Source organism: Vicia villosa, linkage group LG3, assembly GCF_029867415.1.
Source record: "Vicia villosa cultivar HV-30 ecotype Madison, WI linkage group LG3, Vvil1.0, whole genome shotgun sequence".
Classification (NCBI taxonomy): domain Eukaryota; kingdom Viridiplantae; phylum Streptophyta; class Magnoliopsida; order Fabales; family Fabaceae; genus Vicia; species Vicia villosa.
Genome location: NC_081182.1, coordinates 214,852,174 through 214,871,635, shown reverse-complemented (window position 1 = coordinate 214,871,635; position 19,462 = coordinate 214,852,174). Strand labels below are relative to the sequence as shown.

General features: G+C 34.0%; 4 protein-coding genes and 1 pseudogene across 9 annotated transcripts; 4 read left to right on the top strand and 1 right to left on the bottom strand.

Annotated features, from left to right (window-relative positions):
- The first annotated feature begins 8 nt into the window (after positions 1 to 8).
- On the top strand, positions 9 to 2,210 carry LOC131593527 (uncharacterized). Of its 3 annotated transcripts, none has more exons than XM_058866040.1 (5): positions 9 to 390; positions 813 to 1,164; positions 1,332 to 1,511; positions 1,607 to 1,665; positions 1,838 to 2,210. In XM_058866040.1, exons 1-5 carry the CDS (start codon positions 91 to 93, stop codon positions 1,979 to 1,981), a joined length of 1,035 nt encoding a protein of 344 aa, XP_058722023.1. In that variant the 5' UTR covers positions 9 to 90; the 3' UTR covers positions 1,982 to 2,210. The 3 variants fall into 3 exon arrangements, with proteins under 3 accessions (XP_058722023.1, XP_058722024.1, XP_058722025.1); XM_058866041.1 differs by having other exon boundaries at positions 10 to 390; positions 1,603 to 1,665; positions 1,838 to 1,975; XM_058866042.1 differs by lacking the exon at positions 1,607 to 1,665 and having other exon boundaries at positions 11 to 390; positions 1,838 to 1,973.
- Positions 2,211 to 3,066: 856 nt separating this feature from the next.
- On the top strand, positions 3,067 to 8,698 carry LOC131659920 (uncharacterized). Its single transcript, XM_058929033.1, has 10 exons — positions 3,067 to 3,162; positions 3,771 to 3,841; positions 5,498 to 5,551; positions 6,025 to 6,113; positions 6,205 to 6,301; positions 6,397 to 6,557; positions 6,686 to 7,341; positions 7,429 to 7,507; positions 8,048 to 8,128; positions 8,203 to 8,698. The coding sequence occupies exons 1-10, from the start codon at positions 3,067 to 3,069 to the stop codon at positions 8,325 to 8,327; spliced, it is 1,509 nt and encodes a 502-aa protein (XP_058785016.1). The 3' UTR covers positions 8,328 to 8,698.
- A 19-nt stretch (positions 8,699 to 8,717) lies between these two features.
- On the bottom strand, positions 8,718 to 10,847 carry LOC131593524 (pentatricopeptide repeat-containing protein At1g59720, chloroplastic/mitochondrial-like). Its single transcript, XM_058866036.1, has one exon. The coding sequence runs from the start codon at positions 10,738 to 10,740 to the stop codon at positions 9,322 to 9,324; it is 1,419 nt and encodes a 472-aa protein (XP_058722019.1). The 5' UTR covers positions 10,741 to 10,847; the 3' UTR covers positions 8,718 to 9,321.
- Positions 10,848 to 11,173: 326 nt separating this feature from the next.
- Positions 11,174 to 12,183, top strand: LOC131659919 (uncharacterized; annotated as a pseudogene).
- Positions 12,184 to 12,679: 496 nt separating this feature from the next.
- LOC131593522 (O-fucosyltransferase 9) lies at positions 12,680 to 19,204 on the top strand. Of its 4 annotated transcripts, XM_058866034.1 has the most exons (11): positions 12,680 to 13,259; positions 13,968 to 14,040; positions 14,328 to 14,395; positions 15,087 to 15,175; positions 16,028 to 16,225; positions 17,011 to 17,215; positions 17,361 to 17,528; positions 17,922 to 18,089; positions 18,196 to 18,386; positions 18,701 to 18,845; positions 19,069 to 19,204. In XM_058866034.1, the coding sequence occupies exons 1-11, from the start codon at positions 12,936 to 12,938 to the stop codon at positions 19,147 to 19,149; spliced, it is 1,710 nt and encodes a 569-aa protein (XP_058722017.1). In that variant the 5' UTR covers positions 12,680 to 12,935; the 3' UTR covers positions 19,150 to 19,204. The 4 variants fall into 4 exon arrangements, with proteins under 4 accessions (XP_058722017.1, XP_058722014.1, XP_058722015.1 ...); XM_058866031.1 differs by having other exon boundaries at positions 18,701 to 19,204; XM_058866032.1 differs by lacking the exon at positions 16,028 to 16,225 and having other exon boundaries at positions 18,701 to 19,204.
- Positions 19,205 to 19,462: the final 258 nt, after the last annotated feature.

Sequence of the window (19,462 nt, the reverse complement as noted above, 5' to 3'; positions counted from 1 at the left end):
TAATTATTTGTGTGAAGCATATATATGCAATTTTAGAGGATACAGATAATTGTTGAAAATTTAAACGATAAGAAGCGTTGGAATTGAGTAATGAACGTTATGATGATTAACAGTTCTGTTTTTAGGGTTCCGAAAACTTTGTTGAAATTGAAATGCCGCGGCAAGAACTCAGATGAGAACGATTTCAAAGACAAAGTTTCCGGTGTGATGGGGGAGCAAGTTGAGCAACTGTTGAGCAGACAAGAGAATAAGGGTTTGATGGATAATTTAGAGAAAGCTTCACAGAGAGTTGAGATTGCCAAGACACAGCTTGCTTTCATTCAAAAACAGGAACTTGCGCTCAAACAGTTCAAAGATTACACTCAACAGCTTCAAGGAAATGCTTCTCAGGTACTTTCTCTCATTCAATTCAATTATTCTAGGGGACTGTTTGATAAAAATTGTGGTTGGCTGATAAGTTAGTTTATAATTGATAGTTCAGACTGATAGCTGATAAATTAATGTGATAAATTAATGTTAGTGTTTGGTAAAATTAGCGCTTTAATTAACTTATAAATGTAAAATGACATAAAAATATTTAATACATAAAATAAGAAAAAATAATAAGCTATATTCTATAAGCTAAAACGCTAAGGTATAACAAAGTTATAAGCTAGGAAAATAAGGTATAAGTTCGTGATGAAAAGACCATTACAAAACAGGTCTAAATTGTCATATGAGCTTTATAAGTTATAAGCTCAAAACTGTGTCTTGCCAAACAGAGCCTAGATTGGTTGCAAAATAGTGATCAATAAAATTGTTTGAGTTTGAAGATTGCAGAAAGTCAGAGAGAAATTACAGAGGCAAAAGCTATGCTTGAGGAAGCAGAACGGTCTTTGTTGCTGAATGTGGGAGATGCTGAAGAAGGAAGTGGAGAAATTGATCGAGATGAAGAGAGACGGGAGTCTGTAAAAGCGGCATCTATCTCGGCTCTTGTTGGCACTTTGTCAGGCCTCCCCATATGTTTCGCTCAGGCAACTGATACAACTCAGTTGCTTCTCTCTTTGGCAATCAATTTCGTATGTTGTGCATTGTTTGGAGTGACTTTTCGATATACTGTAAGGAGAAACTTGGATGATTTTCAGCTTAAGACTGGGGTTGCAGCAGCTTTTGGTGTTGTTAAAGGTAATCAATCAACTCGCGGTGATATATGTTAAATAAGCTGAAATTTTACAAACAAGTCAATTTTGATTGAATTGTAGTTTTTTTTTTTTTTGTGGTTGAGTGCTTTGTTGTAATGTCACAGTCTGAGTTAAGAGTAATACTGAAATGAAATTGAAATCGCGATGCAGGTCTTGCAATCCTCAGTGCTGGACCAGTTTTTGAACTCAACTTTGAAAGCTTATTATCGTATGCTAGGGATGGAACAATTTATGTGTCTGAGAATCTTATCATTTTTCTTTCTGCTGCTATTAGTCTAGATTATTGTTTAAAGACAAGACTTTTGAGCCCTTTTCCAATTGATAGAACAGGTTAGTGGAAATTCTAATTAATTTTCCAATTATTATAGTTTAAATGGACATTAATAAATTTGTTGCTTTCCTTTCATTTCAAATTTTCAAGTTAGTGCCTTCATACACCAACGAAATGATAAACATTGAAGATTATTCCCACCGCATAGAAAAGGTGCATACCGTACTATATTTTATAATAGTAGCTGCCACGTATCGCGTAATAAGATCAGCTTATGTTTTCATGTTGAATTATGATCCAATGAACATTTTGTTCCAACCTTGTCATATCTTTCGAAGGACGTTGATGTACTCAAACTACCTTTTTCTTCGAGTGTGCCTTGCAGCAAATTAATTCTGGTATCATTCAGACTTCTATTTCATTAGGGGGTGAAGATTTCAGTTCAAGGTTAAATTGCACTCCTACAAAATGGAAGCTTGAGTCTGTCTTTTACTCCGGCCAAGGATGTTGCTTGGCTTGGAAGGTCTAAATGGATACTTATATTGAAGTTATTGAAGATTTTCTGGAGGTAGATTGTAGACTTTCCCTGTTAATATTGAGAAATATTGAAGTTGAAGTCACGAATGTTATTGTATTTTTTTAAGGGACCTTTTTAATTTTAATCTATGCATTAGGGTAGGTTTTGTTCTTATGTGCAGTATGTTTGGATGCTCTTTGTGTGCAAGCTTCTAAGGTTGAATATATTGTTATTCTCCTCATCTAAATTTTATTTACACTAATTTACTTATTAAGTTGAGTTATTCTCCTCATCTAAATTTTATTTACACTAATTTACTTATTAACTAATAACTAATTTGTTAACGAAAGAGGGAAGAGAGAAAAGAGAAAGTAAATTGGGGTTTACATTAAAATGACAAAAGTATGTAGAATAAGAATTATAATAGAGTATAATTATTAGATAATAGAGCAAAACAAACTATCTTACTAAGATATATAATATTATTTAACATTTCTTCTCAAACTCATGATGCGTTAACAAGAATTATCTGAATCTTTGAATTAAGAAACGAAAACATTCAATAGAATGTGTTTTTATAAACAAATCAATATGTAAGGAGGAAGAGATGAACAGGAGAGTAATTACTTTATGTTGAAGAAATTAGCGAGTGAAGTGTCAATCAGTCTTAATGTGATTGGTACGTTCATGAAATAATGAGCGGTGAGTAATTTGAATGACAATATTATCATCTCAATACATGAGAGTTGGTTTAGAAAGAGGGTCACTCATATCAAAAAGTAACCAACATAGCTAAATTATTTCCGTAGTAGTGAATGCCATTACACGATATTCTACTTTTATAGAAGAACGAGATACAATATCATGTTTCTTACTTTTTCAAGAAATAATAGAGTCCCTAAGAAAAATACAAAAGTTAGTGGTAGACTTGTGATTTGTGAAGTCGATAGCCTAATCAATATCAAAATAAATATAAAAGTTAGTGGTAGACTTGTGATTTGTGGAGTCAATAGCTTAATCAGTATCAAAATAAGCAGATAACTCTAATGAGGACGATGAGAAAAATAAAAGGCTCTACAATTGGGTCTTTGACAATAATGAATAATACAAAGAACAATTGTCCAATGTATTTTAGTAGAAGAGACAACAAATTGGCGGACAATATGAACAACATAAGCAAAATATCATATAAGGTAATTATAGATTGACAAAGAAATTGGCCTTTTGGAAGAGTTGAAAAATTCAATCTCCAAAAAATCTCAAAATATTTGTTTATTGTAATTTCAAATCATCAATCTCATTAATATCATTACCTACATTTATTATATCATGAAGATATAATAAAAGTATAATAAGACAATGTGAAGTGATCTCGTCAAATAAGTCGAATCGTGATGATTAGAGCTGAAACTAAGAATTATAATAACAATGGTAAAAAAAAATAGGTAACATTTTAAAAAATCATTTTATAAATAATTGAAACTATCCATCCTAAATTTTTGGTGTTTTCATTTTAATTTAAATTTGATTTGTTTCTTTAGTAAAAATCATCCTCTCACTCTAATCTCTATAAGTGCTACGTCATTAAGCTAATATAGACTTAATAAAAATATATTATAGTATTACAAAAAAAATTAATATATCTTAATATGTATATTTGTTTTTAAAGTCTTGACACATGATTACTGATTTATGAAAAAATAAATTATAAATACAGAGAATAAAACAAAAATGGAAAATAAAATATTAAAATAAAAGTAGAAAGATGAAAACATGAAATAGAAACAAAAATTATTCAAAGACAAGTTTTCAAATCACAATTCTCAAACAGAATTTGAATTTAAAGCTATCCATCCCCAACTATAAAAGCTTCGATCTTTAAGATCACAGGCATCCAGCGCCTGTCTGCTCCATGAGATGAGTTGGGACAGGCTTTCTATATCAAAAGGTAGGGGAGGTATGGGGTTCCGTGGCATTAGCGATTTTAATATTAGTCTGCTCGGTAAGCAATTTTGGAGGCTGCTCAAAGGTGAGAACTCTCTGTTTGTCAAAGTTTTCAAAGGAAAATACTTCCCACGTGGTGATCTTATGGAGGCTACCTTGGGTTTCTCTCCGAGCTACGCTTGGAGAAGCATTTTAAGTGCGAAGGAAGCGGTCAGCAGAGGCCTAAGATGGAGGATTGGTAATGGCTCACAGGTGAGAGTTTGGCAGGATCCTTGGATTCCCTCAAGTCCAACATTTAAACCGTTAATCCGGCAGGCAAATATGGACACGGCATTGTATGTTTCTTCTCTTATTGACCATGACTTGGGTTGCTGGGATAGGCAAGCCTTGAGTGCTCTATTTGATCCACACGACGCCCGTAGTGTTGCCAGCATACCGGTTTCTAGAAGATGCTTGGAAGATAAAAGAGTTTGGCATTATGAGGCTAATGGTGAGTACTCAGTTAAAAGTGCATATCATTTGCTGGGTGGAGACAGAAGAAGAAATGATGCAAGTCACTCGGGATCCCAAAGGAATGAGTTCTGGAAATTACTCTGGAAGGTCCCTGTTCCGGCAAAGATTCGCAATTTCATTTGGCGCCTAGCGAAGAATATTCTTCCTACTCGATGTAATCTTCAGAAAAAAGGTATTGTGCTGGACCCCTCGTGCCCCCTTTGTCAACATGAAGCTGAAAGTGCAAACCATTTGTTCTTGAACTGTGAATTTACGAGGAGAATGTGCTTTTCCCCGCCTCTAGGATTTAGACTCCCCAGTAACGTGGAGATTATAGACTGGATAGGAATGATTCTGCGCGGTGGAGATATGTTGGTAACTCAGCTGCAGATAACTTCCATGTGGAAAGTATGGAATGCCCGTAATAATTGTGTGTTCAATAGGACGTTAGAGGACCCTGCCAAAGTAGCCATGGATACTGCAGAAGTCATTAAGGAATTCAATTATGCGAATCCAGATCTCGCCAAGAAGAAGAAGGCTATGACTGAAGCTGACTGCCACGGTTCTGCGGGGGGAGTGACTATTGTTCAAGTTGATGCAGGTTGCTATGATAATGGTGTTATGGCCATGGGATGTGTGGTGAAACCTGATGGAGCTGGTGTGATTATGTCTGCTTGCAGACGTGAACAAGTGCTGGTGAACCCAAATGTTGCTGAAGCTATGGCCATTAGGTGGGCGCTTTCGTTGATGCAAGCCATACACCTGGATAATGCAGTGCTCCAATCTGATGCGCTGAATGTCATAGATAGTATTTATGGGCTGAATTATAGTGCTGATCTAGAACCAATTGTGGCTGATTGTAAACACTTGATTACTTGTTTTAGGAATGTTTCTGTATCTTTCATTGGTAGAAGAGGTAATGTGGACGCTCATCATATGGTGGGTGTCGGCAGATCTCTAGGCAACAAAACTTGGCTTGGATGTATCCCTAATTTGTATTCCAGTCCCTCTTGTATCAGTTCGGTGGTTGCGCCGCTTTCGTAAATATAAGAGGTGTTTTATCAAAAAAAAAAAAAAAAACTATAAAAGCTTTTTCCTCTTTCGCTCCATATTCGATCGACGCCATTCACAACAACCCAATCCATGGTAATTCCTCTCTCTTCTTTTCAATTTCAGTTACAGACATGATTAGTAACCCTTCGTTGCAAACAATTTCAAACTCATTTTAATTTTAATTTCAAACTGGATTCTGTACACAAATTCAACTAAACATGTAGAAGATGATGTTATTTTTTCCACTCATGAGACCAGGTTTAGGCCTCAATCGCTATGAACCACGGACACCTCGAACACTATACCGGTAATAAGTTGAAAAAAAAATGAATAAATTAAACATAATCACAAGTGTCGCAGTCGGTGTCCGACATGGACATCAACACTGAAAGGCATTTTTTCAAGGTGTCAGTGCTACAGAGCTCAATTGTGCCCGTCCACGTTTCTCGTTTAAGCAGACCAAAAATTAAAGATTATTTGGTGTTTGTGATCTTTTTATTAATCTCAATGCTGATTTTTAAATTTTTATTTCTGTACATGTTTCTCATGTGTTCAATTTTTGACAGGCCCTCCGTGGAGGATTTCTTACTGATTCTAGACATCAAAAACCTGAAAGACCCTGACAAATTCTTCATGGCCCATGAACCGTTACAAAGTGAGTGATTGTTGTTTTTTTTCCTTATTGCACCATGGATGTATTTTTTGGCTTATTGTTTTCTTCTGCATTTTTTATTTTATAAATGCAGGAAGAGAAATCCAAGCAGGTATTGTGCCATCTGAGTCAAATCAGGATTCAACTAAACCACGGGAGTGTCAGCCGGGACTTCCAGGGTTTATTCCAAGGTACCGGCCCAATACTTCTTCACTCATCAGTCTCCATTGTGTTTTTATGTTGTTTGTCATTCTCTTTTGATTGTTTCGTGTGTTTTATTGTTCAGGCCAGTTCAATACAGACGTCTGTTTTCAAAAGAAACTTTGGACAATAATGATAATGACTTATCCTCCCAAAAGGCGTTTGAGTTTGACAGTATAGATCGTGTTCGTGATAACAGTGACAAAGGCGAAACGTCTCTTGCATCATTGTATAATGAAAAAACTGGTAAGTGAACCCAACTCTATGGATCTTATTCACTTATTCTCCTACAATTTTTTTTTGTATTAGTATCTTTTTTTCGTCACTCTTATTTTGCATTCTTCGAACAAACTTGATTGTGGCCGGTTTATCAGCTATTGAAGAGAAGATTGATGGCATATTGAAAGGATTGCTTACTTGGGGTTCTGTAGAACTAGAGGGGGTTGGAGCAATGAATCTTTTGCAGAAGAGGTTACATATCAAACCCATAAATAATTTGTTGAAAGAAGAAATAGACATTAAGACGCCTCCTAGGTGGAATGTAGGATACGCCGAGAAGCAGTTAACTTCACCCACGCCACCAAAAAGTCCATTTGCTTTGTTTTCAACACTGCAGAAGTACATTTCACGGTCAAAGCCATCAGTGGATCCATTTTCTTTTTCAGCTCGTGAAAGTGATCATGTATCGACCAAAAAATATTCACCAACTCATATGATAAACCAAGGAGTCAATATTGTTGGTTCTAGTGAGCCGTCAGATGAGCTGGGTGCACCTTTAATTGAAAATGAAGTTGCAGTTTGTGAGACCTGTTCGATTGACGATCCTATCAGAAATTGCACCTGTACTCCTCAAAAGTCGATGATGGATAATTCAATGGAACCTGAGTTGAATGCTAATGTTGACTCGAATGAACCTTCTGTTGACATGGATCTAGATATTGGAGGTAGTGGTATGGGAAAAAGAGTTATGGATGACGCAGCGGGAAGACAAAATGTCGAGCCAAATGAACCTAATCAATTTGAGGATAAAGTATGTTAGTGCTGAATATTTTAGCTTAATAATATTAAATTGTTGTTGAAGACTTAACTGAAATCCGAATGAATTGTATTATGATAGATGCTGGCAGAAAATATGCAGGAAATTACAACTTCTATACCAACAAATGATTCAAATTTCAACTTGGTGATTCCACTAGGTATGTATATACATACATATATATATATATATATATATATATATATATATATATATATATATATATATATATATATATATATATATATATATATATATATATATATATATATATATATATATATATATATATATATATATATATATATATATATATATATATATATATATATATATATATATATATATTCACAACATTTTATAAGAAAAAACCTTATTCTAACTTTATTTTTCATAAAGATTAATGTTATCTTTTGTCTATGTGGCTAGCTTTTCTTAGTTGGACATGGCTTGATTAGTTGATTATTATTATTATTATTATTATTATTATTACTGTTTTTTTTGTGAACTATTTATAACAATGCAACGGCCTCTGCACATCGGTTTCCCTTCGGTCTAAAATTAGAGAAAATTTTGATTTGAAATTAGTGTCTCTTACTTACCCTTGAATCTTTGTCTTCTGGTACAAGAATTTTGTTAGTTGTCAAGCTATATTCTTATTCTATCTTCCCTGATGCTGGTACATCATTGGAATCTGGAGTAAGGAGAAGCAGCAGGTTCAAGACAAGGCCTTTGAAGTATTGGAAAGGGGAAAGAATGGTGTATGGTCGTGTACATGAGAGTGAGCACAATCATCATACTTTTAATATGTAGAAATTTGACCTAAGCTTTTGTTAAAATAAATTATTTGTGCAGGTTTGAGTACTGTCATTGGGGTGAAGCGTTTGGTTCCAGGAAGCGATGGGAAACAGACCATGGAGGTGAAGTCATTTGTATCAGATAAATACAAAAAGCTTTTTGAGGCTGCTTCTCGATATTAAGAGTGAGAGAAGAGGTTTAGGATTAAAGAAGATTTAAACATATGATTAGTCCTTATAAATTTGACGAGTTTAATAGTATTAGTCAAGTAAAAATATATTGGTTTTTACAAAATCAGATTGTACTTATTTTATAAAAATGTTTTAAAAGACTAATTTTAACATTATGTAACATAAATATATGTTATTCAAAATTAAAACATAGTCGAAATCACAATTGTGTCATTGCTGTCAAATGAGACGGTTTCTGAAGTATGAAATAGAACTATGACAAATGGAACAATGTGTTCTAATTGTTAAATGTGACAATTGGAATTATTATGTCACCTAATAGAATTCATCCCACCTAATACACTTGCAAATTGTTCAAAATGCTTATTTATGAATCTCATTTCTCATTATTGTTATGACACCAAGCCATAAATAAATTCTCCTCCAAACTGTAGAAAACACAGGACATTCAAAGAATAAGTGCATAAGGTTGCATGGACACTAACAATTCCTCTAATAGATTATCCTTATATGCAATGTTATTTTGAAATAATTGTTAAGTAAACACCGAAACTTTGAGAGGTATAGACTCGTGCCAAATCTTTGGATTTTGAGAGGTATAGACTCGTGCCAAATCTTTGGATTGTATTAAAGCTGCTCTTGCATCTGTCAACTAAGTAAGTAAAACTTCAAATATATGGATTCATTTAATGGGGTAGCGTGCTTAATCATAGTTTTAGTCTTAGAGAGTGAAGGGATGAAGAGTAGAAGACATAAAAGTTAGTTGAGACTCTTGCTGCTGTAAGACATACATTGCTGCCCATTGCTGCAGGCTGGTATTCATTCTTCCATGTAAATGAAGTTAAAGAAAGAAACCTGAATCAAAAAAATATAACAATCAATTTTCAAATATGTACTTGGTATAGACTTCACTAATTGCTACACAACTTTTAATTCTAATAAGTTGACAATGGTTTAAGGCTTAAAGGAAAACTTCTGGACAGTGTTACGACAATCTTTCAACAGACTCTTTCTCCAACTTCATTCCAGGAATGCCAATAAAGCTATTCCCAGGCTCTGGTTTCCGAACTCTCCTTTCTTGCATTGATCTTCTCTCGTTGGTCATTTCATTCCATTGATCCGTGCTTGCGTACATGTTAGCAAGAAGAACATAATCACTACTATGATCTGGTTCCAATTCCAATAGATGTTTTCTTACCTTCTCGCCAAGTTCAACATTTCCATAATTTCGACATGCAGCTAACAATGTCCTCCATATAATAGCATTGCACTCTACAGGCATGTTCTTTATCAATTCGTATGCTTCCACGACTAAACCAGCACGGCCCAAAAGGTCCACCATGCACCCATAATGCTTTATTGTAGGTTGGATGTTATAGTCTCGATTCATAATATCAAAATACCGTCTTCCTTCATCAACCAATCCTCCGTGACTACAAGCACACAACACTCCCAAGAAAGTAACGTCATTCGGTCTCTCAACATTCTCTTGTAGCATTCTTGTAAAAAGCAACAAAGCCTCTTCTCCGTTACCATGGGAAGCAAGCCCGAGAATCATGACATTCCACGAAACTAAGTTCTTCCTTTTCATGTTGCTAAATGTCTCATAGGCTTCTTCCACAGCACCACACTTTGCATACATGTCAACAAGCGCGTTAAAGACCGATATACTTTCACCAAGATTATTAATATTATCTCGTATAAACAAATGAACCTTCCTCCCAAAATCAAGTGCTCCTATTGCACCACAAGCCGAAAGGATCACTACCAAAGTGGCATCATCAGGTTGCAATTGCAATTGCATTCTCGTGAACAAATCAAGTGCTTCATTGTAATTTCCACAATACACATGACAGTCGATAATAGAATTCCATGCAACTAAATCCGGTTCACGCATTTCCTCAAACAAGTGGTGTGCACCTTTTATATCATTCACCATACCATACATATGCATAAGAGAATTCCTAACATAAACATGAGATTCAAGACCAAACTTAAAGACACTACAATGCAGTTGCTTCCCCAAGGTAACTGATCCTAATCTAGCAACAATTTTAAGCAAGAAAGAAAAGGTAAAATTATCAGGAACAACACATTCTCTTGCAAGCTGCATTCTTTTGTAGAAATGAATAGCATTTAGAGGTAGGGTGGAATTCCCAAAACCCCTTATCATGGTGTTCCAGAGAAATGCATCTGGTTTGTGAACTGTGTGGAACACAGAAAGTGCGTAACTGATATCTGCAGAAAACATGATAATCTTTCCTGCGAGAATAAGGTTGTGATGAAAACCAGTTAGGATTATACGAGCATGTATTTGTTTCAAATGGTTGGGAGTGGAACAGTGTTTGAAAAGATTGATGAGAGTTTGCTCAGCTTTCCAAAAGGATGTTGGTTTTGGAGACATAATTTGGGTGTTTTTAAATATGTTTTTGTCGCAGGTTATTCAGAATGTTGTTCAATCATTCTGTCTTGCTCTCTTTGATGTTGCTACTTTGTTGATTATTTGCTTGAATTTTGAATATGGTAGAAATCATTTGGTTGATTTTTTTTTTTTTGTTAAATAGGGTACAGTGAAATGTTTCTACTCTATTAAATAATTGATTTTGGAATTAAGTGTTTCTACTGTATTTTTCAACAATTAATCACTAATCATGTATCATGGTTGCAATTTTGGAGTTGATACTTGATCTTTTAATATGTATAGTTTAATTAGATATGCTATATTGGTCGCAAATCATTGATTAATGTTTCAATATTTAATCACTTATGATGTACTAATGGCTATTGCATGCGAGATAGTTGACGACACTTTGTTTAACTAAGCTTGATTTAAGATAATGTGGAATATGAAAGAAGAAGAGGTTAATTGTTGCCGGATAGATACAGGTACCTAATTTTAAATTTGTATCAAATTCCTTTATTCATCAACTTCTTGAATCTTTCATTCAATACCTTTTTGACGACTCATGATCTTTTCTATTGCCTGTTTCTGTTTTGAATGAAGATGCATTGTCGAATAGAATTCATAATCCTATTGATGAAGAAGATTTTACAGGTGTTAGAGGAATCTGATGATAAAACGAATGAACTTTCTCCACCCTCCTTCAAGAGCTCGAGTTGAAAGTAAGGAATCCATCAAGTCACTTGGGGGTGCAGTTTTTCCAAGTTGAATTGGAATGCTCCAAAAGATTCGGCTTGGATAAGTAATTTTGACACTCTTCACTCTATCACTTTTGGCGAGATTGCACTTCTATTCCGAACGCCTGACTCATTAGTCCATGATTTGTGTCATGCTTATGATTTTTGTCCCGATAACCTTTCGTCAAGACCACATAATTTCTTCCGTGCTCTACGTAAATGGTATCCTTCCCTTAAGCCACGCATGTAACTTTGGTATTTTATGAGGAATAAAAAATTAGTTCGAATTTCTCAGTGAGAGGATACTACTTTTAATTCGGTTCTTCTCGAAACGAAAAATGAGCTCTTATTACATATACAAGAATTTTTTAACAATTACGTAAGAACTAAATTTGAGTTACAAAACTATTCATTTGATGTTTACGTTACAAATGATGAGAGAGTTAAGATTGTTGATTTCAACACTTGGGGTGGATTTACATTGCCATTGTGTTTACATGCGATGAATTAGAGCTTATTCATAGTAAAAAAAGGAGATGATGTGGAGTTTAGAGTCTTCAAAGATTGTTGTGGTGTTAGGCCAAGTCTTAAAACTATAGCTCCATATGATTATTTGTATACAAGTCAAGGACGTGGTTGAGATCAATTTCTACGAAATGTTGACGAAGAGATAAAACAACAACCTATGCCTACTAAAGCTAGTACGTGATCATAATTTCTTATTCTTAATTATCAATATCAACATAGCAAAAAAATAATATGCTACGTTGCACCGAGTCTTGAATTGAAGGCGTGTTGACACTGACCAACACCAACACATGTTAACAAGAGTATCAATATTAGATTTCAAGTGTGAAAGTTGTGCAAAATTTCACATCATTTATTAAATATTTTTTTGATTTTTAGTGGTTTCAACTCGCTTTAGATCGCAATCGTGAGAGATCGAATAATATCTTTTACTAAATCCAACATCAACACTACCAAACGAACCAAGATGAATTATTTTAAGAAAATATTTATAATAATAAGAATTGTGATAATACTATTAATGAGTTAATATAATAAAATAGTTATTAAAAAATATAAATTTGAAGATAAATATAATAATTTGAAAAAAGTTGATTTATGAAGGAGGAAGTAATAATTACGTAACGAAATATATATAGAAATTTCAACGCACGCACACACGGACTTACTTACTTACTTTCTCTTTGTTGCTCTGTTCTCCATTATCACATTCATTCATTCATTTCTTCACTTTATTTATTATTATAAAAATAAACAAATTTAACCATTTCTCTTCTCTCTGATCTCATCTCTGAACCACACACAAACACACAGATTCATTCAATTCAATTCAATTCAATTCAATGTATGCATGCAAATGCACAATCAATGAAACTCAAATTAAATTAAACTCTCTTCGATCTACCTAACCACCGTTTCTGGATCTCAATTCAAATGCATGGCCACAGCCGCCTTGGTAGGCCCAAAAGCGGCGGCGTCGGTGCCGGTCCCGGCAGTCACTCCTCCTCCTCCTCCTCTTCCTGGTCCAAATTCGTATTCCTTCTCATGTCCGCCATTTTCAGAAGACGTGGCTTGCTCCTATTCGCTCCTCTTTTGTATATTTCCGGAATGTTGTTGTATATGGGTTCCTTAAGCTTCGATGTTGTTCTTGTACACAAACACCCTCGCCCTCATCCTGGTTCTCTTTATACTACTCCTCTACTCTTTCATAATCTTTGGCCTTTCATGGAAGCTGACAATGCATCTTCTCCCAATGTTGTAAGCTCTCTCTCTCTCTCTCTAGCTTAATTCAACTAGCGTTTATATATATATAAGCCATAAGCTGTTTCTATAAATACTGTCAAATTGTTGCATTCAATATAACCTATAAGTTCAATTAGCTCAAAATAGCTTATGAATTCATACCATAAGCTCGTGATGTTAACTTATGTCGGTAGATAAGTTCAAATAAATGTATATATATGTAGCTTTTGGGCTGTTGGAAGTGGGATTCAATTCGAACCGGTTTAGGTTTAGGCTCTGTTTGGTAAAATTAGCAGTTCGGTGATAAGCTAGCTTATAGCTTATAGCTTAAGTGTTTGGTAAAATTAGCGGTTTAACTAGCTGATAAATGTAAAATGACATAAAAAACATTTTTTAATTAATAATTAAATGCGCATTTAAAATAATTAAAATTTATAAGGGTATTAATGGAAGAAAAAATGATAAATTAAAAGCTAAAACGCAATTTAAAAAAGTATCTGAAAAATAAGTTATAAGCTAGTAAAATAGGCTATAAGCTCGTGATGAAAAAACTTTTATCAAACAGGTCTTTTATCATACGAACTTATAAGCTATAAGCTTAAAATATGGTTTGCCAAACAGAGTCTTAGTAGTGTTTTCTTGTGTTATGTTGATTCGATCATGCAAATAGTTAGTGTTTTTGACTGAAACCATGTGGTTCATTGATTTGATTGATTGATGCAGTTGATGAAAGCATGGAATTTGAATGAGGATAGACGATGGAAGCCTTGTGCTAATAAAACTCTTTCTCAAATAGGTCTTTTTTCTTTTCTTCTCTATACTCCTTTTCTGGAAAGCATTTTCTCCAATTCTAAACATTTCCTTTACTTGTTTGGTTTGTTTTGCATTTTTGCATTGCTTAGCTTTTCCTCCTTGCTAACTCTAGTTTGTTTCTTTGTTATTTTGGTTTTCCCATTCAACTTCATATATAGATTAGGAATCTTCAGTTTCATTATTATTTTATCTTCTCTTTCCGTGTGTGTTATTGTTGTTGAAAGAATTTGCTAACCTTTTCTTGTCCTTTCTCTTTTTCTTTATGCTTAGAGTTGCCCAAGTCAAACGGTTACCTTATAATTGAAGCAAATGGTGGACTCAATCAGCAACGCCTGTCGGTATGCCTATTCATGACGCCAAAGATTTTATTTTTATTAATTATTGGCTTAGTTATTTAGGATTGGGAATTTTACATTGTACCCAGGATAGGAATGCTGATTCCATTTTAATTATGCCTCCCGTCCCATTTTTGGTTGTAGAAAAATATGGTATCATCAGAGCATTGTTCTTTTCTATTCAACCATTTTTGTTATCGACTTGTAAAAAAAAGTCAGATATAAATAATTTTTAACATTACTTTCTAGAATCTTCGTCCGTGTTACATATATAAGATAGACATGAGAGAAGTTAAACTTTGTTTTAAGAAGCATTTATGTTTTTCCAGTTAAATTTAAGTTCCTAATGCAACCAAAGTTGACTGGTAATGGCCATTTCATTCTATTCTCACAGTACAGATTCACCATTCTGTTTATTTAACATGCCATTTAAGATTTGAGTCCCTTGTGAATGGGTGTAAGTTTGAAATCACGTATGTTTGTAGGAGGAATTGAATTGAAGTGCTTTATGAAGTTAATGAATATTCTCCTCCTGGTGTGTGTTCTGTGTCATTTTGTTCCAAATGAAGTATGGTGGTAGACTGCTGGGCATACATGTTTAATGCTTATTTGGTGAATATTGATGATCTGGTTTGCTGTCCGCATTAAATCATGTCCATATTGTTCTGGCACTTATATACTACTCACTGCGCAGATATGTGATGCAGTTGCTGTGGCTGGATTACTAAATGCAACTCTTGTTATTCCAATATTCCATTTAAATAGTGTATGGAGAGATTCAAGGTATTTGCTTTTGTTATGCTTAGTTTTAATCTGCTTAATGGCTATCAAATCTCATTGCTATAGCTCAAACTATTTGAGTTTCTTTTCAACCGTGTCATTCACATGTGTGTTTGAATTTGAAAAATGAATCGGTTTTCAACATTCTGCTTCCTCTAGGTCCATAATTTTTATGAGTCACAGGCAAGATAAGTCTGGTAGGATCTCATATACAGTCTGGGGACAGAAAATCACCTTGAATTTTTTGGAGTTGACTCCACTTGATGGAAAATGCTAAGGTTGTTGCATTAAACATTTGGAATCGACTTCAAATTTAAGGATTGTAGTGTATGTGTAGGAAATAACTAATCAACTAATACCATACATACTTCTGTTTTTCCACTGTGACCATTTTCTTAATTCTTATTTATCATCTCTGCTCTCTGGAATTGATCTCTTACAGAAAATTGATAAGTTTTCTAAATGAAAACAGATAGCTCTGCATACCTCATCAGTTTGAGTATTGGTCTTTTGCTTTTTTGACATATCTAGCCCTATTCACCTAGAACAGAAGACCACTTGAGTATCCTGAACGCCAGAGTCATCTTAAACTTATTTATGGATGCAAGACTCATAAGTAACAGTCACCAATGTTGAACTGAGAGCCCATTACACGATAGTTGCCACAGCATGGGCTTATAGTACGTCATTCAAATGAACTACTTTTTTAAAGAATGATGTTCCCCATTATATGCTTATCTGAGACATCTGATATGCAACCTTTGTTAAATTTTGTATATATCAACCATAGAGTTCTTTAGGTTTTGTAATCCTCTTGTTTAATTTAGAAAAGTTTACGAATGATTCATCTTGCAGCCACTTCGGTGACATTTTCGACGAAAATTTCTTCATACAATCACTTGAGAAACATGTGCATGTGGTAAGAGAACTTCCAGTTGACGTACTTGAACGGTTTGGCAATAACGTAAGTAACATTGTCAATCTCAGAGTAAAAGCCTGGTCTAGTCCATCTTACTATATTAAGAAGGTTCTTCCTCATCTTTTGGAAATGAGGTGCGTTCCTTTCTCTCTTCTTTTGTTTCCCCCTCACTGGTTGCTTCCAGTTCTTCTGGCCTGAAAGTAGTTTCAGCAGTATTTTTAAAGTTTATTCTCCTTTTAACATAGTTCAATTAGCCTCAGTAGCAATTACAAATTGTCCAGTTGCTGAAAATGTAAAATGGTATGCCAAACACGTGTTTTAAATAGTATGGAAGTAATTTTAATATCCATATTGAGTTATACGCGGAAACTTTTAACGAAGTTTCCGTGTATATAATCACTTCATTCACTTGTACTATTGCACCTGAATACACGACACTTTGAATGAGTTTAGTTATAACTCAAGGAACTAGGAGTCTTCAACCACTGGAAACAAATTTGACAACCAAGCTCTATCGAATACTTTTTAATTTTTATAATGTTTAATGTATTATTTAGTATATTTAATTTAATTGATTTGTATATTCTTGATATATTGATAAATTTATAGTATCTTATTCCAGCTCTTGATGGAAATTGTCATCTCAATCATCTCTTTCTCCCAAATGTAAAAATTGAGATTCTAATTCTTACAAATTTGGAATTGAAATTTATACCCTAAAAGTATCCATTAAAAAGAATTTGATTTGAATGGCGTTAAAGAAAACTTAGCTTTTGCATTTTTTGTTAGAAAATTATGATAAAGGATCCTTGATGTAATTTTGCATTTTTATTAGTATTACTATTTTTCTCTTACAAATATATCCTTGCCAATTTTTTCTTTTTGGCTTCTAAGAGGACTTTGTTCATGCTTATTACAGTGTTGTTCGTATTGCACCTTTCTCCAACAGATTAGCTCCGTCAGTACCCTCAAAAATCCAAGGGCTAAGGTGCTTTGCCAACTATGAAGCTCTTAGATTTTCTGAACCTATTAGATCCCTTGCAGAAACCATGGTTGATCGGATGATTAAACATAGCTCCCAAAGTGGAGGGAAATATGTTTCAGTGCACCTTCGTTTTGAGGAGGTATTATAAAATATCTTCGAACTTACGCAGAATGGATATGCAAAATTCAAGATAATGTTAATTTTGCTTATGATAATATAGTGGCTTTACCTTTTTGTATATACTAGATAAATCATTTTGTATAATACTATTTCCATGTGTGAAGGATATGGTTGCATTTTCATGTTGTGTGTATGACGGTGGGGCAGAGGAGAAACATGAAATGGATATTGCTCGTGAAAGGAGTTGGCGAGGTAAATTCAGAAGAAAGCATAGGATAATAAAGCCTGGTGTACATCGGGTGGAGGGTAGATGTCCTTTGACTCCATTAGAGGTATGCACTTAAGAAATTTCCTTCCATTTTTGGCTTTCTTCTCTCCTTCGTATTTTCAAATAGGATCTGAATGAAATGTTCTATTTTTCTTTTCAAAGAAGCTTATGCTATCTGCAACTGGGACAATAGACATAACATCAGTAGGACACAACTATTTGAATGGAAGTTTGTTTCCCTACCTTTTTTTCCCTTGTTAATTTGGCTTCCTAAAGATCCAATTTGAAATCTTATATGGTGTATAGCAATCATAAATTTCAATGATAGGGCTGCATGAATATCTTTATAAAAAAATTGAGCTTGAGAAATATTCAAATGATAAATTAGAAGGATAACACATTCTTTTGAAGAATGGCATAACTCTGATTCTACAGCTCATTTTATTTGATGCTGCAGGTAGGAATGATGCTTAGAGGCATGGGATTCGATAATACCACTTTAGTATACGTTGCTGCAGGAAAAATTTATAAAGAACAAAAGTACATGGCACCCCTTAAACAGATGTTTCCAAGATTACTAACAAAATATACCCTGGCAACTGCAGAAGAGCTTGCTCAGTTTAAGGTATTCGGGAAGTTACTTATGCTTATTTAACACAAGAACGATCCATGTTATTCTGTAAGGGAATTCCAAGAGAAAGAAATTTGTGACACGCGTGTTTATGTTGCAGCGCCACTCATCTAGGCTGGCTGCTCTTGATTATACTGTTTGCCTCCATAGCGAAGCATTTGTTACGACTCAGGGTGGAAATTTTCCTCATTTCTTGATGGGTCACAGGAGATATATGTACGGTGGGCATTCAAAGACAATTAAACCCGAGAAGAGAAAATTGGTTGTATTATTCGATAATCCTGATGTAAGGTACAGTTTTGACTACCTTTACTGGTTAGCGTTTATTTTTGAAGTTGTATCTTGCAGCAGATATTAAAATGTTTGTGTAGATGACGAAGAATGTGCGGGCTTGTGTGTGTGGTAATACATTAACCATCCTACTAAATTTTTGAAAATTTATGATTGAATTTTCTTTATGGTATTTTCTATATAAAAAGCTGTAAAACATATAAAGGGAAGGGAGAAAAATAATTAACTGTTGCATAATAAATTACACATTTTGGGTCATTCTGGTGGATGTATTTGCAATGTTTGTTGTTTGATAATAATTATTGGCTTTGCAGATGGGAAGTATTTAAGCAACAAATGAAAGACATGCTTCAGCATAGTGATGAAAGGGGAACCGATGTAAAAAAGACGGGTGAATCCCTATATACTTTTCCCATGCCAGATTGCATGTCTAAACAGGTAGAACCCAACAATGAAAATGCTAACATTGGGAAAAATATGATATTATAACTGTAAAAGAATTAATTGTCTTTAGGAAATCAAATTGTTCAATAGATGTAATTCATATATATATATCATTAAGTTTGAATTCAAAAAGAATAGTTTGATTCAAACTTGAAGAAAAGCCATAAACTAAGGGCTTCAATTTCTTCTGATTTATTAGTAATAGTTAGGTGTGAGATTATAATTCTTTGTACATGAGATTGTTGTAACCCAAGACAGACTTTCACTTGATTATGAAGATCCATTTTTGAAGGACTGGCAGCTGTTCATTAACCAATGAAAAAAGAAAAATAACAATTGGTTGATATTGTTGCTCAGATGATTCATTTTCCTCATGTCATGTGCAGAAATAGTTTAGAAATATTATTTTTGTATTGTACAACAACTAGTCATTGTAGAAAACCATTGGATGAGGCATTTACTATTTATAAATTTGTATAAATAAAAAGGCTGAAATTATGGTAGCTTGTAATCTTTTTAATCATTTGGAGTATATTATTCTTGGTTTTGTTGTTAACTCCAATTTCATTGTAAGGCATTATTTGAATAACAATAAATCAATAATACATAATAACTTTATGTGCAGCATGTGC